The 16,093-nt window shown below is 40.6% G+C and overlaps 1 protein-coding gene across 6 annotated transcripts in view; it reads left to right on the forward strand.

Annotated features, from left to right (window-relative positions):
* The window catches only part of COMMD1 (copper metabolism domain containing 1), an 80,944-nt gene that overhangs the window by 45,756 nt on the left and 19,095 nt on the right, over positions 1-16,093 (forward strand). Inside the window, exon 3 of one of the 6 annotated variants that reach the window (XM_069787431.1) lies at positions 4,868-4,922. The exons of the other annotated variants lie outside the window; for them this stretch is intronic. Coding sequence (XP_069643532.1) covers positions 4,868-4,922 — 55 coding nt within the window. The remainder of the gene's footprint in view (positions 1-4,867; positions 4,923-16,093) is intronic. 6 annotated transcript variants of the gene reach the window in all.

Here is a 16,093-nt window from a genome sequence, read left to right on the forward strand (position 1 = left end):
GCCAGTGGTAAGAAGGGGGTCAAAAGGAAGAGTGTGCTACGAAAGGAATTTTTAGTGAGGTATTTCTTTGTCTCATGTTGTTTCGGTGACATTGTAATAGCTGTGCCTGTAATATCATCCTTAAATAAAAGCTGAGAGTTTGCTGATTGTTACTCTCTGGTGTTGGAGGGGTGTCCTGTTTCGTTCTGTGTGAAGCAGTATTGCTTTGTCTTTTACACGTTGACTTGGTTTTTAAAACAAGATGGAAATCCAAGATGAGTGCAATTTTGTGATAAAGGTTATGTGTTCATAGAAGTTGTAATAGAAATAATGGAAAAATACTTTTCTGTTTGTAAAAAAAGAGGGAATTTTGTTCCCCTAATGCTTTAAATGAAACAAAATCTTCATCCACAAATTGATCAGCTGTTGCCAACAGAAATATTTCTGTGTGGCTCTGAGTAGTTTTCTAAACTTGCAACCAAAGATGTGAATGCTTCCGCAGAAACAATTATATCTCTTATTCTGTTTTCCTTTCCTTTTCTTTTGCCTGAGACTGTTCTGCCTTTATTAATCTTTAGCAAGTATATCTTTCCATCTTAAAAATATGGAATAATTTATATTTAATATCGTATCAATATTTTCACAGTGAATACCAGTTATAGTAAGAAAGATTTATTGTAGGGTTAATAAAATGACTTAAACGTTTTATATTGTAACTGTGGCAAACTGTGGTGTATCACATTGCTCACTGCGTTGTGTTCAGAGCGGAAGGGACTTGATTTGACAGCATGACTGTGAAGATAGAATTAAACCCAATTTGTTTTATCTTTTCATTGAAAGATGTCAATTTATCCTAAAACCCAACCATTTATTCAACTTTCAAACACGATCTACAATGGTAAAATTAATTCCTTTCCATCTCAGCAGGAAGTGGCCAGCACTATCTGCGGTGTTTTCCCATTAGGGATAAATCCATAGGAACACCTGCTGACCTCTCTGTGTCTTGAACTTCCAGCTTGACTTAGTCTAGTTTTCCTGTTTATCCTGTGCACTCCTTGGGTACAGGAATTTCATGACAGAGAGCAGCCCTGCTGATATTCAGGATTCCGAAACCTCCTTCAAAAAAAATTACAAGTAAACGCGTAGGTCAAAAAGAGGGAAATTTTAGTTGAGGTTTTATTGGTGATTTTTTTTATCGTTATCACTTTACAGAAATGTATTTTGTATTAATAGTAAACCAGACAAAAAGCGTTGTGTATTTTTGCTTCTTAGGAGGTTTATGCATACAAAACATACATCTTTGAAATTACATATCAGCTAATTCATTGCTAAGGGAAAACTCCTGCTGGATTTCATTGTGGGGCTTTCTGTGGAAGCAGCCGTCTAGTCAAATCCTGTAGTGCAAATGATACCAACTTAAAAAGGTTTTTCAAATTCTCGCATTTTGGTGTTGTCAACTGTGGTGGAAGGATTGCTGGCACAAGATCTGCAGTGAATGGGAAGGCTGAGGAGTTTCGAAACCACCAAGCTCTGAGTTTCTCTCTCTTCTAGGTTCAGGAACAGCAGCAACCAGGGGCCTCTTCAGGAGGGACTTAATGAACAGGACTGGCTTATGTATAAGTGCAGGAGTCCGTGGTTCCTGCTGGCAGGAGAGCCTGTCTTCACCCCTGCTCACACTGCCACAGCTTTGCTGTTCAACCGTCTACCCAGGTGTTGAGGGGGAAGCTGCACCCTTGAATTTCACGTTGCCTTCCAAAAATCCATGCATCTGTCTTGTCATACTCTGCGTGTATTTGCATGGTGAAGAAAAAAACAAAACCCCAAACCAGAAAAAGGTGTTGAGGTGATGGCCAGTAGCTGAATGGTGCAGCCCAGCAAGGATGAGCGAAGCGTTTGGCTTTGGGACAGGGAGATCTGCAGTTCACGGGGCCGGTTTTTAAAGCTTTGGGTTTGTTTCTGTTCTTCCCAGCATGCGGAAAGCTTTGTTTTTGTAGTGTTTCTGGAGAATGACTAAAAAGTAAGGTTAAATTCTTTCAGGACCAGTTCATTGTATCTGACCGGGGGGGGTGGGGGGGGGTGTCTTTTGTGCTTATCTCTAAAGTGCATTTTAAATTAAAGAAAAACAATAAACAATGAAGGAAACTGGGCTATTTCTGTAATTTGATATTCTGCCTTCTGTCCCATGCACACATGCTGTAATTTATCGTAGTGTTTGCACTTGCATGAGGTTAGTTCAATACAGGGCATAAAACATTTATAAATTAACTCCACAAAGTGATTTTTTGCAGAGGTGTGTAATGGTGTGCATGCATGCACAAAGCCTGGGAGGAAGACGAAGGCCTTTTCCCTGGCATTGCGGTGGCTGTGCAGTTGGGGGTTGGAGGAGTCTCTCCCCTCTTTCTAGCAGGGAAAGAGATGTTTTCCTACAAAATTTGTCTTCTCTCACGTTGGCTTGCTTGGTGCCTGGTGAAAGAAGAGTAGCGGGGGAGAGCATCTCACAAAGAAGAACTGGAATAGCATCTCCTTTATTTTTGGTGTTTAAATTTAGTACCTTTTGGCTTTGCTACGTGAAAAACATGGGCCTGATGGCTGAAACTTAGCTTGCCTTACGCTTTATTTATTCAGATTGCTGTTCAGCTTGTTCACGTGGGAAGGATTGGCTCTTCTATTGTTTCCTGGGCACTGAATTGCAGTCCTTGTTATAGTGCCTGATTATAAAGTCACATCTCCCAAGAAAGACGTTTTTGTCTGGTGAAGTGCAGAGGGCCAAACCCTTGCGAGCAACACTGTCTGGCCAGCCGGGCAGCAGCTGCAGGCTCTTGGGTTTTCAATGCTTTGCGATGGTATCTGATGGGGGCTGTTTCCAGCCACTTCTTGCCAACTTAACTATCAAGGTGGTGATAACTGTTATGGTTTACAAATGGGTCATTGAAAAAGGTTTGGGGGCAGGGTACGTTTTCCCGGGGAGAGGGCTTGTTTTTTCCAAGGTGTTTTCCACCATACTGTTGCACCAGCGCTTTGTGCAGGTGTCATGGTAGCCTCCCATGACATCCCCATGTCAGGATGCCATGCGGTTCCTCAACCATGGTATATCCAGGTCACCCAAAAGGCTTTAGGGACATTTTGTGACCTGAAGCCATCCTCAGAGCATGACCCAGCCCAGCCCCTCATCCCAGTGTCAGGGCCCCAGGCACGTTCCTGGCTTCCACCACTGAGGTAGGAAGGCTTACATCTCCTGCTGTTCAAATAAATATAATTAGTTTTGACTTTGTTTTTTGGACAACACACATTAATTGTGTGGCGAGGCTTTTAATGGCAGTTACATGTTTGCTTTTCCCTTGTGAAGTTATGCACGGACCGACATAGTCGTTTGATTTAAGAGACAAGTTTATGGGTGAGACACGGCGTATTGCCATCATCTGAGGTTACCTCAGTCTCATTCTTGGCAGCAGATCTTGCCCCTTTATTTAGAAAATGTCTTTGACAAGATCGCAACCTGTGTCATTCAGCAATGCTTTTTCCTCTTGTTGTGCTGGGCTTAAGTCTTCCGTATGTATTTTCTTGCGCTGCTCGTTAACAGCATTCAGAGACTCTTAGATTGCACATCCTAAAGCTTGTTTCCACTGGTGTCCTGAGGTTTTGTTGTTGTTTTATGAACAACAAAAAAGCTGAAGTGAGCTACACTTTCTCATAGCATGGCCAGTCTTTTGTGTGTGTTTAGGTTTTCAGGCTGCTGTTGAGAAAGAAGAATCAAAATATCTGAGATTTCATTATCCAGCTACTTCAGAAATTAATCCAATAACTGTTTTGGAAAGTTTCCATCACAGACCTGATATGAATTTAGTGGCGAGTGTTTGTTGCAAATTATTTTTAGCTCACAATGTGTTTTTCTCAAACCCTGGCCATATTGCACAAGGACCACTGCGTTTCAGACCAGTGGTTTCGAGCAGCAAGCACAGTGCTGCCCCTCAGCATCAGTATGTGCCCAGTTTGAGAAGACACATGAGATGTCCATCACGCATCCCTGAGGTGATAAGCTTCATTTTCTAGGAGGGGTTTTTGATACATTTGGGGACCCCTCAGTCATGTGTTAAATACGGTTTTGGTTTCCTGTGGCTTGCTTGTCACAATCCTGGATGTCCAATAATGAAACTCTCACAGGTCTTCTTTCCCACTTGCTTTATTCTGTTTAATAGTATGCTGTTGGTAAGATGGGCTTCATTTTTATTTAGTCTCAGTGAACACTCTTGAGAAGAGAATTAATCTTGTCTCTTCTTGACAAAGTAAAAAATGTTCAGTATCAAAGTCAAGGTGCTAAATTACATGGAAGTGCTGGCTGTGGACTTGCTCACTTCATTGCATACTCCAGCATGTGTGTTGGACATGCACGTTTTGCTCCTGAAACTCGTTAACTGTTGGAGCATGGCTCCTTGTGAGCTCAAGAGGATGCAACACAAACCACTAATGCAGTCTCAACATATAGATAATACTTTCATTAAAGTATATTAATGAATACTTTTGTGAACAGAGCAGTTGTAGCTAAATAGTGCATGGTTAGGGTCCAGCAAAAGCTGTATTTTATGAAATCATCAGCCTTGTAAAAACAAAATTATAGCTTAGGCATTTACAAATTTGGGGTTTATTAGTTCTAAATGAAAGTACCTATTTCTAAGAATTCTTTTTATTACTTTAGTGATAAATCATATAAAATGCAAAAACATGTAATGATTACTGTTATTCAGGAAATTTGGAATTCATTGCAAATTTAGAAAAATATTCTGATATTTTGTGCTTATTTTATTACTAAGCTTTGCTGCAAAAATAATTGTTATGCCTTCAAATGATACTTAATTCTTAAAATTAGCTGTGAGTACTCTCTGTCTTTAAGGTGGGAGAAACTGATGGTGTTCACTATTATATCCAGCTGTCTTCCCACTCCTCCCGCGAGTACTTAAACCATATGCAAATAACACCTTACACTCCATTTTACATTGTTTTGATTAAACACATCTCTTCTTCCTCTGTAATTCTCTATCTTCAGACATTGGTCATTCTGCTGGTTTTCAGGGTCTTTCTGGAGAAGGTTGATTACTTGTCCCTCACTTGCAGAGATAAATTATAAACTGCTGTGAATTCCTGTTAAGCTGAAGCCTTATGAATCTGCTGTTAATAATTTCCATTTCTGACAATGTATTAGGTAGAAATGCATTGTATAGCATAAAGCATGCATGTATTTCAAAGCAAGAAACATGGAAAGTAGGGAAATTACCAGCAAGTAGCTTTGCAAGGGTGCACACCAGGATTTACTAAGGGCTGTTCTTTAACTATAGCTACACAAAAAGATTCTTTCTCATTAGTGTGTCAGCCAATATAAGCAGTAGTATTTGGGCCAAAATAAGCAGGTCAGGGAACTCAGAGGTGAAGTTTTGTCAACAAATGTGATATTTTAAAATAAGTGCAGCAGATGGACATACTAGACTGGTAATCTGCAAGTTTGGGTTGATTTCTGGGATTTGGGGTGGGGGATATCTATTTTGGGTGAGATGCCCAAGTCTGACAATGAAACCAGCTCCATAGAAAAACCACCTATAACAAAAGTTTCTGTGATGTGTTTGGTGTGAATAAACCATCAGGTTTTATTACCAGTAAATATCCTGGTAGTGGAAGAGGGAGTTTTTGAAACATGGAACTTGCAGTGAACATTTAACAACACCTGGGACAAAAGCAGATTGTTCAGGCGTGGATGTTTTAATGAAAAGCCTCATTGAAAGTAGCAGCCTTTTCCTGTGTTCATTCTGTATTTTTCACAGTCATCTGTTACTTAAAATATTTTCAGGTTTGGGTTTGTCCTGCAGCTTATTCAGGATGCTCAATGACAAGCTTCAGGGGGAATATTTGTAATCCTGTGCTTTGAGGAGGGTGTCAACAACTGATAATCCAGGACCAGGAGTTCAGGTTGAACTTGTGGAATTGTTGACTATAATATATCCTACCCTTTCAGAGGTAGGATTGAAGAGCTAATTAACCATTTTCTGGCTTTCATTTCTGACACCATCTAGCTCAGGCTGCTGCAGTCCTCTGAGCTGGAACTCTGTTTGGAGCCTGTAGGTTTGGTAGTTTTGAGGAAGATAAAACTGCTATTTTTGTTTCTAATTCCTTTGGCAGGCATAACTTACAGAGGATAAGGAGGGAACGATGCTTATTAAACTGGATAATTTGTTTTGGTCAAAACTCTCCTAAGGGCAAGCTATTTTTAGAGCTTTATCTGTGGCATGAGTTAACTGAGGTGTTTTGAAGCTCACCCCAAGAGGAACAAGGATTGTTTTACCAGCAAATGTGAACAGCTTTGTTTTGTAACTTGAAATCTGTGTTTAGTTACTCTGTCAGTGTTTTTGAGGATCACAGTTGTGAGAAGATTCAGGATGTAGATAGCAAGGGAAGCTGCTAAAACAAATGGACCCAGGGAGCAAAACTGAAAGGGCTGTGGAGATGTAGTGTGCCTTTTTTCACATAGATTGCCCAAAATAACTTTGCTTTTCATGTTACAGAATATTGATTGTTTTACATAATTTGCTAATGACACAATAGCTCATCTGTGGTTAACAGAATGAATGAATAAACCCAACCCAGATGCAACATCAGCCTCAATTAAATGTAATAAACCTTTCATTAACAGGTTCCATAGACCTCCATTTCCTAAATTTTTTAGAACAAACATCTTGACAGGCATCAATAAACAGAATTATAAAAAAGAAATGCTGAAGCTTTCTGGTGATGCTAAGCTAATTTCTTTTGTGAGAAGGATGAACTACTTGGTTGGGATCAGGAAGGGCCCAAGCCACTAGGTTGCAGCCCAAATGCTCTCATCAAGTGAAACCAGGGGTTTCTCTAATCTCTTGCCGTGTGCTTCTTAACCCATACACTGAGATTCCCAGATAATATTTCATGGGTGAGTTTACTACCAAACTCTTGAAAGTTAGTACATCAACTGCTATATTGATCAGGATATTAAGTACCTTGCTGTGTCAATCTTTAACCTGTTAGATTTTCCATGGTGTGCAAGTAATAAGTGTACTGTTTTTTCCAAGAAAAAAAAAATACTGACAGGTACTTCAGGGCTTAAGAAAAACAAGCTTTTGTAGCATAAAAGTAGTTGTTGCTAATGAAACCTTCAAATGAGAGTTAAATCCATTGGAGCGAGGCACTTTCACATCAGCATAGGGCATTATGCTGACACTTCCTTACTCTACTGAGAATATCCAAGCCTTGAATTAATCAAGATTGCCAGATGTAATAGCAGCAGTTTGTAGTCTCAGGTTTGGATTGTATTTCAGTTTTCTGCCTTTTAATGGATGTGGAAAGAGCACTCCAATTAGAGCTCTACTTTCAAAAGCATGCACTGTAAAAACTGAAAAACAGGAGAAATCCCTTTGTCAGGCCAGATGCTTTCCTCACAAGTACTTGATTGATGCTGGCATGCACCCATAGGCATCCCTTAAAAAAAAAAAAAGTGAAGTATAGGTGAGAAGGACTTAAAATTCCCTTCAGGCTCCTGGAGGCTCCTGGAACAAAGTCTGGAGCTGCAGACAGGAGCTGGTCCCATCGTTTTTAGTTCTGCCTATTGTTTCTCCTGGTCATTAGTGATCAGCCCTCTCCCAGCACAGAGAGCTTCAAAAGCCACATGCTTTTTCCTTGATTTGCATGGAAGGAGGGATGGGATTGCTTGCTGCCGAGACTTCATTTTCTAAGGTGGCAAGTCTCAAGTGCAGTTTTTCTTTGGTAGATTTGAGGATCTGAAAGATTCCTTAGCCATAATCTTGGGTCTTTCACCTTCCTACAAGTTTTGAGGTGCAAAGCCTATCTTGCAGCTCTGAAAATTATACCAGGCTTGAATTTGGCTGTTAGCTGCCATTGCCAGCTTGTATTGATCCTTTGCTAAACCATGACTTAAAAACAAGTCCATTTACTTAAAAACAAGTCCAGTTTTTGTCATCTGACAGAGGCAATTGATCTGTGAGGTTCTTCCCTGCATCTTTAAAAGTCTTTTTTTTTTTTAATGGAAATCAATCTGGATTTATAGGTACCATCATTAATGGATGGTAAATACATACAAAATTCATGTAAAGCTCAGTGTGAAGGATAAAAAACAAGTGTCACACAAACATTTATGCAACCATTAATTCATCTCCAATATAAACATTCTTATTCATAGCAAACATCATCTCATCAGCTTGTCTCAAACATTTTCAGGTTCTTTTTCTTACAAAGAGAGAACTACACTGATATTTTTGGAAACTAGGTTATATACTAGACACACTGATCAAGATGAAATCCATGTACAATCCGGTTCCTGTAAAGCTTAGGCAACAGGTTTGCAATCTTATACAAACTGTTTACACACTAAATGCGTTATGGCTTTGTATAATATTAGTATGATGCTATGTCTACGGTTTTTAAAGCAGAGCTGGATAATCCATAAGCAAAATAGTAGGGACATTAGAGATTAAATGGAAGACTAATGACTACTGATGGATTACTGAATTTCTGGTTTTCAAACTCTAAAGCTAGTCACTTGCTATGTGAACTGGCATCTCTGATTGCAATAACTAGATGGGCTCAGGCGTTAAAGCAAAAGCTTTGTGTGAACTTTTGCTGCAGTGGGATACACATTATTCAATTAGGGATGTTTACTTTCTTGTGCAGTCCATACAGGTAGTGCAGAATATAAAATTCTGGTAATAAACTCAGTCCTTGATTAGATATTTAAAATATACCCATGCCTTAGTGTTCGCTTCGTATGAGTGGGGTGCTTTGTATATGCCTTCCTGCCTGTGCTTTTTCAAAGTGCTCCAGGCACATGGCAGGGCAATTTTAAGAACTTGTTGGATTATGCAAGAGGAGACTTCTGAGAAGCAGGTGAGGATGATCTCCAGCAGAGTAATTCAGTGTCATGGCTCTGTTGTCTGTGCAGTGGGAGGTGGCAGCTTCCTTATAACCCTTTCTCAGAAAGGGCCATCACGAAGGAGCCCTCCCCACCTCAGCCAGGAATGGTGTTGTCCTGGTTTCAGCTGGGATAGAGTTAACTGTCTTCCTAGTAGCTGGTACAGTGCTATGTTTTGAGTTCAGTATGCCAAGAATGTTGATAACACTGACGTTTTCAGTTGTTGCTCAGTAGTGTTCAGACTATAGTCGATGATTTTTCAGCTTCTCGTGCCCAGCCAGGGCACCTGACCCAAACTGGCCAACAGTGTATTCCATACCATGGGACGTCCCATCTAGTTTAGGAACTGGGAAGTGGGGGGGCAGGGATTCGCCGCTCGGGGACTGGCTGGGTGTCGGTCGGCGGGTGGTGAGCAATTGCCCTGCGCATCATTTGTACATTCCAATCCTTTTATTACTACTGTTGTCATTTTATTAGTGTTATCATTATCATTATTAGTTTCTTCTTTTCTGTTCTATTAAACCGTTCTTATCTCAACCCAGGAGTTTTACTTCTTTTTCCCGATTTTCTCCCCTATCCCACTGGATGGGGGCGAGTGAGTGAGCGGCTGCGTGGTGCTTAGTTGCTGGCTGGGTTTAAACCACGACAGGTGTTTTATCACATGAGGAGCAAAACTCCTGAAAGGTCTGATCATGTTTCAGGCTTTTTCTCATGCATGCCATTTAATAACAAATATTTTAACACATTAACAAACCTTCAAAATCATGCTAAGGTATTGAAGAGTATTTCTGAGATAGGAGACTTTGTTGAAAGGCTGCTTCAAATTTTGCATTTCCATCCTAAGTTGTATTGTGCTTCATGGAAATTAAGTCTCGGATGGCTCACGTAGATGCCCTGTCAGGTCTGCTTGTTTGCTAAAAGAAAGAAGAAGAAAATACACGCTAATTTTGATTTCTTCAGCCAGAAATCTTCTGTGCGTGTTAGGCAGTTACATCTGTAGTGCCTGATGTTAGTGATGTAAAAGAAGCGTTAAAGGTTTTCCAGGGGCTTTCTTCCCTCCCAACAAGAAGCATTTCTGTATTTACTTCAGAGTGCTTCCTGGTTGTGTCACCTAATAAAACATCAAATGAAAGGCAGCAAAAGCACCTGAAAAACTTGTTTCTTCTGTGGACCAATTTGGTAAGTTGGAAAATTGCTGTAGTGGAGTTTTGTACTAGCTGACAAATTGCCTTGTCCCCCAAATGAAACCGTACCATCCTTCATTTACTGTGAACTGCTACCTTTATTAGCTCAGAGGATGGAACAGTTCTCCACTCTTTGACCTTTCCACTTTTTTTTTTTCTAACAACCTTTTTCCTACTATTTTTTTCTTTTTCCTCTTCTACCTGTTCCTCCTCCCCTCTTCATGCAAAAGCACATTGATCATTAATATTCATACACGTGGCTAAAAATGTGCCTTTTCAAAGCTGCTTTTAGCTGAGGTATAAATATTAACCATCAGATCCACCAGTAGCTGTAGGACCACTTTTTAAATACTGCTGCTATTAAATGCCCCATTTTTGCATTTGAGAGGTACTAGTCTGCCATTATGCACTTGGAGTGCCCAATCCATGGATAACGGACCCGAAAAATGAACAGCAGTATTAGGGACAGAAGTGACATGATCTCAAAATGAGTATAGCACATGCTGGTATTAAGCAGCCTTCCATTTAATATAGTCTTGGGATGGTGCCTGTAGTGTGAGATCATCTTTTCTGAGTTGTGGAGCCCATAATATTTTACAGGAGGTACTGGACCCTTTGGAAGCATCACATGTGGGTGGCTGCAAAGCAAAACTATGAAATTAGTTTTCTTTGTTAACTCTCCCTCATCTCTTGAAACTGGTTCAAGGATTTCAGGAAAAAACCTGCTGCATTAGGTGTGTTGAAAATGTGTAGTAAGAAATGATCTCTAGTTACCAAACTGCTAATGGAAAGCAACATGGGAAGATTAAGAGGAAGAAACAACTTCTTTTTTTAAATAATGAATGCTGTTCTTCTACATTGGTTTTTCTTTCTGCTCTCTTTGCCGTGATCACAAAGCCAGCCTGGTAGGAGTAAACATATTGCAGTTGGAAAGTAAAAGTGCCTTAAACATATACCAAAGGCTGTCCCAGGGAAGGGGTATTGTAATCAAAGCAGCAAGTTGTGGTTGTCTTTATTTCTGCAGAGACGGAGAGATGAGACATGAATCAGAAAAGCTAAAATAGAGAAGCTTGTAATATTGATGACATAAGACAGAGACAAGAGAGAGTATTCCACTGGTGTGAAAAAGAGGAAGATGCATTAGATTTAGTGTTAGATTTAATCCTTGGCCAGCTGCGTACTTAAGTTTGCATTATGTGACATTCTGGACTGCAAACCAAAGTGTGACGTTTAAGCCAACAGACCAGCAAGCAGCTCTTCTCAGGCCTCATTGTACATTTATAATGTTTCTGTGCTTTTAACAGTGACATTAGGGCCGTTGCTCACCACTAGAAAATGTCATCAGTCACAACTACAATGCCAAGAAGTTATTAAGGGGGATGTTTCAGATATAAATCAGATGTAACACATTCAAATTATTTAGTTTTTGGGGGGCGCTGATTACATCTTTTCCAAAGAAGAGATGCGAAACTCAGCTTTGTAGAGGATTTGGGTTTTCCACTCAGAAAATTGTGTTTCCTGCTGTCAGTGGAGAGTCCCCAAATGCCTGCTCTGAATCACATGGAGACAAGCCATGTCAGAGAGAGTCTATGACAGGAGGAAAAATTAGATCACACACCAAGCAAACGGTTGCAAACTGAAAGGCGTCTTCCGGGAAAAATATCCCCTGGGCTCCGTAGTCCAGATTCCCCAGCCCTCCTTTGAGGAATAAACCAAATTTTTTTCTTTCCATAAGTAAATTCAGACCGAGGTGAGCAACTGTGCTGGTTGCTTCCCCTGTTTCGGAGCTGTCAGCTGATGGCACATATCTGCGCCTACAGTGAGATCTCACTGCAGCAGCGTGTCTCTCGGGTCAGGAAGAGCACGGGGAGGGATGATGTAACTGAAACTCCAAACGTATGGTGGGTTTGGGTTTTTTTGTTGGGCTTGGGTTTTTTCCCCCTAAAAAAAACCAACTTGCTTTTGCCCTTTGTAGCTGAAAATTAAGAGGACAGTGATTAAAGCTTTTACCTAAGACAAAAAAATTAGTAAAGCTGCTTTTCTGGCCATTTTATCTAATAGCAATAAATCTCATGGAGCAGAGTGCATCTATCCTTATGGATGCAGCTATTCTGAGACTAAAGAACTTCAGATGGTGCTACCAGCACCTTATACCAAAGTACCAGAGTCTTTTTGCTCCTACAGTGGTTATATTTTAGTGGGTGAATCTGTAGAGATTAGAACATCAAATGCTGGCTCCTCATTACAGTCAGATAAATGGGTTATAGCTGGGGAAAAGTATGGTGATTCATTTTTTAATGAAAAAAATTGCTTCTGTTCTGTTTCTGGTAATATACTGTCTTCTAAATGCGTTGTCTTGAAAAACTCTAATCCCAGTTTTAAACACTACTTTTTTTTTTTTTATTTGAACTTTTTGCCTTGGTTTTCCAGTATGAGTATTCCTCTCAAGCTATTGTTTTTAGATGCTTAAGACTCTTGTTAAAAAAAAAAAAAATATGTAGCTTGGAGTTTAACGCACCCAGCTCAGTAAATAAGAATCATTTTACAGTGTTTCCATCCCTCCATCCTCCCCATCTGGAGCTCCTGATGGGGATCTATATTTTTATTGTCCCTTACTGATGAAATTGTCTCTAGTTATTATACCCATTACAAAGGGGTGAGGGGATGGTCCAGACGGCCTTTATTGTCTTCATCCTGTTCATGAATGATTCAAAGAACAGTATCCAGTTCCTGGAAGCTCTAGGGCTTTTTTAATTTTAATTTTGACTAATTGTTTTCTTGAAATAATGAGCAGTGATGACTTCAGAAAACACAGTCTTCTGGCGCCCAGATCATTAATGACTCACTGTATCTTTAGAAACAGTTAAAAATATGCTTCACCACAATTTAAAAAGTCTTGGCCACGTTGCTCACAAAGGATGTATAACATACAGTAGGAATAAGTGGAGATGTTGTATTTGCTTATTATTTCCTATTCATGGCCATTTTGAGACACAGAACCTGAGGCAACCAAACACTAGCAAGAAAAAGGGAGTTGCATTGGAGGACTGGTCCAGATGGAAAATATTGTCTAGGGTGTTTTTTTTAACATGGGCAGTGACCCTCTTGCCTCCTCCTTAACTCCTCTACAGTGATGCAGTGCAAGTACTGCTCCCTGTTTTTGAGGCTCGTATGTAGTGGGAGCCCTAAAATTAGTCCCCTGTTCAGGAAGACTGGCTTTCTTGGAGATTTCATGGTGGAGATTTCATTGCATGTGTTCTTCAAGAGCGGTGCTGGAGGACAGCAGAGGGAGGAGAGCATGTTTTCCACCCAGGGGCCATGTGGGAGAGGTTTCCAGCAAGTGAAATCCCTCATCACTTGTCTGAAGTGATGCGTGAGCAGGTCTGTTCTCATCCCTGTTTGGTTTTTCTCTTGAAGAGAAGTCATGTAGGGCCTCACACTGTCTGAACTTCAAATGCATCTGTGAAGTTGCTGCTCAGGACTGACCGTTGAGTCTTTCCAGCCTGGGGTGCGACAGTGCTCTCCCAGGCCCAGCTCCCCATGCAGTGGGGCAACAGCTGCCCTAAGCGAACACCTTCAAGTACTTAGCCCCTCATCCAAAATGTGCTTTCCCAGGTGCCAGTTAAACTTTTGGTCAAGACCTTCCCATGCTGTTGCCCACTGTGTGTACTTCCCAGTGCCAGTGATGCCCAAAAGGCCAGCGGTAAGAGAGTGGCTATGATCATCAGTTCCTTTTGGAGAAAGCCACCTGCCACAAAGAGCACACAGAAAAGCTAGTCAGAGATCATAAGGAAGAGAAAGCTTGATGCAGAGAGGTTATCATGTCAAAAGCAGGGCCTTTGGCGTGGTTTTCACAAAGTTTTGGGGTGGTTATGTGATGGGAATGGAGAAGGGCTTTTTATTTCCGCAGGGAGCATTGACTGGAAGGAAGCTTTGGAAGTGGAGGCAAAGAAACGTCATCCTGGTGTTTGATTCCCTATCACATCTTGCTGAACAAAACACAGTGCCAGTAGGTATGCATTTGTGGGTGCACATATGCAAACTGTGTATATGCACAGACATGCATTTCTCAGTCTATGTCAGCTTTCGCTCTAGAGAGACCCCAAAATACAGACCAACCATCTGAGTCAAAAAGAGGTGGTGACGGGGAGTATGTATTTGAGGCATAATACAGGACTGCCTGAGAATTCAGTGTCCGGTGTGCTTGGGAGAAATGATATGTAGGGGTGGTCATCCTTGGGTATAACTCTGCAGGCATCTCTCAAATTTGCCTGGTTTCAACCTCAGTAGTGTCCAAGTCTGTTGTAAGGTCAAAAGGTTGCATAGGATTGCCTGATGTTACAGGGAAAACTATAAAAGTCAAGGATACGATATCCCCAGTTCAGTGAAGGACAACTCTACTCGGCAGAGAGAAGAAATGTGTGGCAGAGTTTTGCCAGCTGTTGCAGACACTTTGCTATTAGTCCTCTCAAAGAGTTCATGTATCTCTGAACCTTTTTTCTTTTTTTCAGTTTGGTGACATTGGGATTTTTTTAATGATATCCAAAACTGCTGTATCAGAATTTCATCAGATCTGATGAGATAATATATAAAGAAATATAGAAATAATATTTCTATATATCGACAGCCAAGCCAGTATACCCACCTTGAAAGACAACCATTGAACGGTTTGTTCAGCCTTTCTTCCCTCCATCATTTTCAATATGTTGTGAAATTGTGTTGAGAAGAGCAGTGTGATAAGATAAACCCAGTGAGGTTAAAAAAGAAAAAGCCAAGTCTAATGTTGTCTGTATCTATCTTACTGTTTAAAATTCAGCAGTGGCCTGAAATCTGTATCAACCCCTTTGCAGTAGCACTGGATTCAACAGCACAGAAGAGTCTCTTCCAGAAAGCATCTCTGGGATGTTTTTCAGCAGGGCTGTGTTGCTTTGTTTTTATAACACACCAAAGATGTATTTGATTTCTTTGTGTGGCTGACTGGCTTTGTTAAAAGTTATAGTGGAAGTTACTTTTTTGGAAGTTACCCTTCTGTTGTTACTTTTTTGGTGCAGGGGATGCTTGTGGTGCCCAGTGTCCTCCCCTGCTCTGCTGTCACAACAACAACAAAAAACCCAAACAAAAACCTATCACTGCCACCGCAAATGGCAGTGAAATGAGAAGCTGAGGTCTGTAACGTCAAGATAAGGTATTTTATCAGCATTTAATTACAGCCCTTTGTTAAATGGGTGCATACAGAAGTAGCACAAACCCATTAAATGGTAATGCTGAGTTCTCATCGAGAACTTGTTTATTGGAGAATCAATCGAAGGAGACCAAAAATGCCATCTTCACTCCCCATTTATTTTAGGAGCTGATTATAGCACAAGCACCTTTTTCATAACCCAGGCTGATATTTTAGAAAACATCACTGTAGTAAAATTTTCTTTACATGTCTACAACTTGTTTCCAAAACTGTTAATTGGGCTTGTGGGGAGGAAGGGTGTTCCAAATGTAAAGCTGCTTCCCAGCGTACTTCATCTTAGGATAATCCTTTTATCCAAAGAAATTAAGGTACATTTTATAACATCCAGTGGTTCATTACCCAGCCTACAGTGAAGCAGAATGAATGCAATAAGCCCAGCATGCCACTGTGCTTGTTTTTCTTAGAACTTCTTAGCTATTTATCAAACTTCGATTTCAATTTATGAGGAAATGTAGTCCACCTGAAAATGAAACACCACTTTTGGCTTTGCATCAAGAATAATGCAGGCAAGCCCGTGCCGGTGTTCACCACGCAGCCCTGCCAATGCACCTCTCTCTTTGCAGCACTGCCAGTGCATCGTCCTGCACTCTTCCTGCAAACAGTTCGGCAGGGTCTGAGAAATTAATCACTATGGTTTTGTGATAGATACAAACAACAGCTAATGTGAGTTGAACCCAGCTTTGCTTATTAATATAGCCAAGATGAATTTTTTTTAAATCTCCGGAAGGGAGGTGGAATGATGATTCG

Source organism: Haliaeetus albicilla, chromosome 7 (genome assembly GCF_947461875.1).
Source record: "Haliaeetus albicilla chromosome 7, bHalAlb1.1, whole genome shotgun sequence".
Taxonomy (NCBI): Eukaryota; Metazoa; Chordata; class Aves; order Accipitriformes; family Accipitridae; genus Haliaeetus; species Haliaeetus albicilla.